At 43.9% G+C, this 7052-nt stretch overlaps 1 protein-coding gene across 4 annotated transcripts in view; it reads right to left on the bottom strand.

The window, feature by feature from the left end:
• Window positions 1-7052, bottom strand: part of ccser2b (coiled-coil serine-rich protein 2b) — a 29350-nt gene that overhangs the window by 14525 nt on the left and 7773 nt on the right. For all 4 annotated transcript variants that reach the window (XM_035666413.1, XM_035666406.1, XM_035666422.1 and 1 more), the window contains 5 exons: window positions 5229-6523; window positions 4852-5019; window positions 4598-4768; window positions 4446-4519; window positions 3340-3513 (listed from right to left, as the gene is read on the bottom strand). In XM_035666413.1, the coding sequence (XP_035522306.1) occupies window positions 3340-3513; window positions 4446-4519; window positions 4598-4768; window positions 4852-5019; window positions 5229-6480 (1839 nt within the window). In that variant the 5' untranslated portion in view covers window positions 6481-6523. The remainder of the gene's footprint in view (window positions 1-3339; window positions 3514-4445; window positions 4520-4597; window positions 4769-4851; window positions 5020-5228; window positions 6524-7052) is intronic.

Genomic DNA, 7052 nt, shown 5'->3' with positions numbered 1-7052 from the left:
TTATTACCGCGAATCAAACGTCGCTGATAGACTCTTATTAATCATGGTGTATTCTCACACTCATTACAACTCTGACTCCCATTCTGCATTCACAAACCCCACCAAACTTGACTCTGTCGGTAGAGACGTGTACCTCACAGATAGCCTCCATTCTAGCAGTGTTTTCCTGATCACCGATTTCCTTCGAATACTTGTGCTGTGGGTATCGCGATACAGAGTGACGATTGCTCCCACCTAGTCAAGGTGGAATCACTACTTCAAACTTAACAAATAAGATTTTCCGCACACATCATAACGAATGGTATCCAATCATCGCCAGGATTAAAGCACACCCTCGCACACGACACTACGCGAACTCAAACTGAATCCACATCCAACTACGCATCACACATCTCGCTGACAGCACGACCCTAGCTAATTCACATACTCACACCTTCCACACAACACACACGCTACAAATCACCCCACACACACACACAGATCAGATCAACAGCAGAACCTTCAACCACTAAATCACAACAAACAGACTCGCAATGCTCCGATATACAAATCTCTCCTCGTCAACGATACACTGATTTAATATAGTTTAATTAAAACTCCACAAGTGAAGGCCACAACTACAATGCTAACTATTCTGCTGCGCTGCGGCAGCATCCAGCATAGAAAGTAGCTGCCACATGAGAACCTAAAGCTCGTTCCGGAACCATAAGTGTAGCATTACACACAGAAAGAGGCCCTCGCCACAGATGGTGTATAGGGTTTCAGTGCTTATCACAGACTAGATAATAGCCATTTCCTATTATACAAATATCACACGATTGTTATAGTCTCAGGTGTGATTTTCAACTCTCCTTCCCTCGCTTCCTCAAACAACACCTACAAACCAGCGCAAGCTGCAGGTTGTTTTAAAAGCAGCAGCTGAAGAAGAACGTGTGTCGAGAGCTATGGAGCTACACCAGTAAAAATACCCGATCTACCAACATTTAATAAACTTCACGTGCGTATCCCGGATCGGCTGCCTGGGCTCCAAGTACTCGCGGCATACCGGTGCACCAGCATTTTCGGCAGTAATGTATCGGAGACATTTCCGATACTGATATCGGAATCGGAACAACTCTAATTATATTTAATAAATAACAATAACAACAGAGAACAGCTGATAAACTGCATAATGAACCCAAACAGTAAACTTAATAACTGCAGGAAGTTTGTGTAAAACCAGAGATTTGGGTGCATTTCGAGCAGATTTCTTCCTGTGAATATTGATCAGAGTTGAGTTCTCTCTTGAATTCTCAGTCTGTTTAACAATCATACATCAATAGGCTTCTCTTTTGACAAATTATTTTCTATCATAATACAATTTATACATTTAAAATTAACTTCAGACACACCTGTGAAATCAAAAAAATGTTTTAGTTTAAGTCACCTAATTTAAGTGTTAAAATATTATGAATAATCTCAGTCAGCTGCCTCACCTTCAACATGTGAAATGAAATAAAAGTTAATATTAATAATATCATTATTGTTATTATATTATTCAGATAGACATTACTGACCTCTGACCTGTATCTACAGCACTGAACTATGCCCTACAACAACACACAGCAGTGAAAGTGTCACTGGTTGGCAGTGGCAGCTGTAATTCACTCAGCGGACACAAGAGGGAGGCATAGGATCTCATTCAGACTTCAGTCATCATGATGAGACCTGAATATCAGGAAGTTTTCTCTTTAAGTATGGCGCTTGAGAGTTAATTTCTCCTTAAAAGCTTTGCTTACTAAAGGTAAAGTATGGAGGCATTTTAAGAGATTTTACAGCAGTAAAACTACAGTTTCCATGGAGACTGATTGTTTGCACACTCACTTGTTATAGCTGGTGAAGAAAAGGTAAAAAAAAACACAACTAAAAAAAAGTAAAGGAATGTAAATATATATCACAAGGCTGTTAAATCGTGATACAAATGTTAAAATAATAATAATACTCATTTCAAACAGCAGAGGGGGCTATCTTCTTACAAAGAAAAGGAAATATGCATTGTTTTGCACAGTTTATACCATAACTAGAGATTGAAAAATTTATTCTTTAATTAATTTAATTTGATAAAGCAAATAGAGAAAAGACATTTTGTCTGAGAATAAAGAACAAAAATATTTTTCATCTTCAATTTTGTTAAAAGAATCATCAGTTGAGTGTATCGTTGAATCCTGACAAAGGAGTCCAACACAAATGTTTAAAATAAAGTCTTAAACACAAGTGAAAATCTTAAGAAGAAGACTTAAGATGTTTTGTGCAACCGGCTGCTGGGACTTCCAGTGCTGCATTCAGGTGTCATTATACTGGAGAGTTAGTTATAGAAGCAGCAGCTCTGAGATTTACAGCTCTAAGTTCAGACCTCGAGTTCAGACTCGCTCCAAAAATGTGCAACAAGTGCCAACGGCAAAGAGCAGCACCATTCTGACATTTAACTTCATCTGTTTCTGCCTGTTTGATGTTCGGTTTGTTCTCAGGCGATGCAGGATGACCTCGTTTTAACTGCTGGTTTCTGAAGCCAAGAACTGGCCCCAAGTGGGACAGAGAGGCAGGATGGAGCCGACACTGTTGGAATATTAAACAGCTCCTCACTTTTTCTCTTTTCTATTTAATCAGCTGCTCAGACTGTGGCGTTAGCAACAGTTAATTTAATCATTTTCAGACAAATAATCACAGGAGGAGTTTAGTAAAGTCAAATGATGTCTTGTTTTTTGATGAAAGACAGGTTAAATCACATTTTACTGCACTGGTTAGAACACAAAACTCTCTTTTAAGGTATTAGAAAAGATTTAATTGTTAATTCTTTATAATAATTCCTTCTGTGAAGTGGATCAAATTGCACACATTTTACAGTATAGTGATCTTTGTCTTTACTTCAAGTTAAGACAAACTTTGATGTGTGAGTGTGTTAATTAAAAAACACTGACACTCTCTTGATATAATAGGAAAATAACAAATCTATCATTGTTTGACTTCCTGGACAAGCAGACCTCTGAGCTGTATCTATAGCACTATTATCTGTGTTTCTGTGGACATATTTTTATACACATTGTGAATTATCGGATTAGAAAAGGATAATTAAAACAGCAAAATTCTAAAAAATGTTCTCAAACAAAACCCACTCAAAGATAAACAGCTCCATAGTGCTACAAGAGAAAAACTTTAACTGTCTTCAGCTTCAAGTACAGATTTGTACATTAATCTATAATTTGTTAATCGGTACATAAAACTAATTAAAACTTATTATAAACATCTGCAGAAAATTGGTGTCTACTTTAACTGGTTAATCAGTGTCAGTTCAGGCCTTACGATGCTGTTGAGGTCGGAGTCGAAGCTCCCGATGTGATGGGTGGTGTTGCTGTTAGTGTGGATTGAGGCGGTCGTGGCGGCGCCCCCCAGCGGCTCCAGGCCCTCCTCGTCCCACATGTAGGTTCCCCCTGAGCCACAGCTGTCCGACGGGGACAGGTCTAGGGACGAACCGCCCTACGAAAGGACAGAGAAAGATGTGAAGTGAATCACATTTTTATTAGACTGAATGTGCTCTTCAGATCGTGAGTCCGATCTAAAGACCATCACGATGAAAAGCGTGGTGATTCATTTTGACATTTCACCATGAAACACATCAACATGCCAGTATTTAGTCACAGCGCCACCTACTGGAAGCAGGACCTAAGTCTTGTATTACAATCATTATCTGATTAACATGAAATTTTCACAGTGTGGTCTTCACATTATACGCTGACAAATGACAATAATCACTGCTTGCATCTTTAATCTCATTTTAACAATTTTCACTTTTCATTTGAATTCTTTTTAATAAATGTTTTCTTCCTCATATGTCCAAGCGACCGCAGCACCTATACGTTTGGAATGCAAGGGTCAGTTCATCGCTGCTTGCAGCTTTATTTTAGATTATTGTTCATAATACTAGCAGTAGTAGTATTTCTAGTAGGAATCTCTTTCGTTCTGACTGTCTGCTGTTTTTTTCTTCCTATTTTCAAAAAGAACGAGGCTCCTTTGACTCCTAACAGAGCCGAGCTCTGAACAGCGTCTCAGCAGAAACTGGTAAAATATGTCTGTCTGAAGCAGCTTCTTTTAATGGACTCACAGCAGAAACCACAACCGTTGCTTCACTCCAGCTTCTGTTTGGTGCTGCTGAATAATTGACAAGCTGGTTGGGTGACGCAGCGGCTGACAGGAGGTTAGAAACTGCTTTTACACCCTGTGAACAATAAGGCTGATGTGTCACACTATTTGGTCTGAAGGTCTACTGCACCTATAAACTGTGAGTCAAGTATCATGACACACAATATTTTATTATAGTATATGAACCCGGACGGAGGCCGTGTTCAGACCAGATCAGGCGGTTTTAACGTTTTTAAAGAGTAATGTAACAGTATTCTTTCCACCGCTACCTGGTCATGGTACTCCGGCTGACTGGACCTTCTCCGATGGGGGAGTCGGGTCAGTTGATGCTCCCCTTGCTCACCTGGAGAGAAAGAGATTTTTTGATAAGATTTGTTCAGCTAATGTTTCCCAACCTTTACGTCAATCCCATTAAACTCACCACTGAGCCTCATGCTGGTCCAGTCTATACCGTCGTCCAGAAAACACAGTCCTGCCGCCTTGCCGTTGACGGCCACCTTGTTTTCATCAAACCTGGCACATGACTGGTCGAGCCCTGAGTCGTCTTCGTCGTCTTTAGAGGGGAGAAGCAGAATGCCCACCCCTCCGTTTCCTGCAAACACAACATAAGATGCTGCTGGTTTCCACGTGTACGGACCCTCAGTACAAATCTAGAAATGTAGAATCCTTTCTTACCGAGGTTGTCAAAGTCATCCATGTACTCCTGACTGGTGTCATTTCTATCCAGAGACGAGTTAGAGGACAGGGACATGTCCTCGAGCGTCTCCCCCACAATCGACACCTCTCCCTGGGATGCCGGCTCTGTCATCAGCCCCTCTGTCTCTGGAGCCTCTGGGGTACTTTCTGATGGCGAGGACATTGAATAAAAAGTGGAAGCAAAAACAATGAAAATATGACATTTGATGAGATATGAAGTGAGAAGAAAAGAAGATGAGAGCTATCACTGATTAAAAAGAATAAAAATGAAAAGATATGATGGATGAAATATGAGATTTTATGAAATATGAGATGATAAAATGAGACATGATGATATTGTGATCAGGAAGTCAAACCTGGGCTGTTCTCTGTAGTCGAGGGCGTCTCTACGGAGATCCTCCGTGCTGTCGGTCCTTCAGGGTCTCCTTCCGCCTCATTGGCTGGGGTCACTCGCAGGGGGCGGGACTGCTTGTTGAGTGACGGGCGTGACAGCTTATAGCTGATGACGCTGGGCTTAGAGGCGGGGCCAATGCTGGGTAGGAGGGGCTTCTTTAAGGCAGAGGGGAGCAGGAGGGATGGGATGCTGGCGCCTGATCTTCCTGAACTTTGAACTTTGACCCCTCCACCTTTGCCCCCTCCCTCAGGAGTCTGACTAACAGGAGATTTTGCCATTTTGGGTGTAGCCTGAGCGGAGGAAGCTCGCCCGCCGGCCCTGTTGATGCCATAGGAGCGGGAGGTGGCAGGGTTGCGAGAGAGGGAGGAGGAGGCAGAAGAAGGGGAGAGGTTGGGGGAGGGCTGCCGTCTCACCTGGGTGAGGCTGCGTGACCGAAAACGATCACTTTCAGTCAGCGGGACAGACGGAGCGGACCCGAGGCTGTCGGTGGAGTGGGAGCGGCAGGCTTGCGTTTTCTTTTGTAGAGGGGAACCAGATCGAGAACCAGGACCAGAACCGGGCCGGGAAGAAACAAAGCTCTGAGGCGGTCTCAGAGAACCACTGATTCGTGGTTTGGATCCAGAAAGACCATTCAGGGCCAGTTTTGCTCCGTTCATTAACCCGGATGCAGTTTGGCTGGAGCCTTGAGATCCACTCTTAGAGACAGGAAGTGCTCTGGGGCTGGACTGTGGCGCCGGCGATGATGACGATGTCACAGGATGGCCCAAACCACGCCCCTTTCCTGCAGAAGTAGGCGCTGGCTTCTTGGCGTCGCGCTGTGACGGCACCAGTGATGCCTGCTGCTGTTGGGAATTATACTGATTGTTACCGGAGCGATTCCCGCCCTTCCCGTCCTCCAACGTCTCACTTTCTTTCCTCCATTTCATGGAAAACGAAGTTGGCACTCTGATGAATCCATTCTGCTTGACAGCAGCTGGAGATGCGGTTAAAGTGCCGTTGACCCCTGCGGGGCCGGGGTGGTGGTAGAACCCGTTGGTGAGGCGGGTGCTGGTGGCGGCGCCGGTGCTGGTGAAGACGCCGGTGCTTGGGGTGGCAGCCGGTCCAATCTGAGCTCCATTGGAATTTGCGGCGGATTTAGGCCGCGAGCCGAACTTGGGAAGCCTAGAAACCATGGTGGGCATGGTGGGAAGGTCGTAAAGAGGAGGGGCTGACATCAGACCCCGCCCACTTCACCATGGAGACACTGAGAAAGAGGAGCTGGAGAGAGGGAGGAGACAACAGAGACTGATGTTAGACCATCTTGTTTTTGTCTTTTTTAGGGAATATGGGGTTCGTTACTGCAGCTACTAAACGATTAACTTCAGCCACAACTTGGCTGGTTGTTTAATATGGATGTCAGGATATTTGAAACGTTACTGGCTAACAGAAAATTCCCCCGTAGGCCTCCAAGATGAACAGATTTGTAACACACCTACAAAAGCGTCTGTAGAAAATAATTTACAGTGCTGAGTCAGCGGAAAACCCTCTGTCACACACTGCGATTACACCTGGACTGAACTGCAGCCTCAACACTGCAGGGTGAGTTCAGACATGTGTGTGTGTTAATGTGTTAACCATCTCTCACACACACACACACACACACACACACACACACACACACACACACCACGCCCCTATTAAAAACAATCAGCTGTCTCTGCACTGCCAACAGTAAACCACAGATAACGATCACACCAATGTTATACAGGACACACCCGTCACATCCTGCAACACACACACACACACA

This window comes from Morone saxatilis, unplaced genomic scaffold (genome assembly GCF_004916995.1).
Source record: "Morone saxatilis isolate NCDOM2014 unplaced genomic scaffold, NCSU_SB_2.0 Contig1, whole genome shotgun sequence".
NCBI classification, from domain to species: Eukaryota; Metazoa; Chordata; class Actinopteri; family Moronidae; genus Morone; species Morone saxatilis.
Note: the sequence above shows the minus strand (reverse complement) of the source record. Positions and strands in the feature narration are given on the sequence as shown.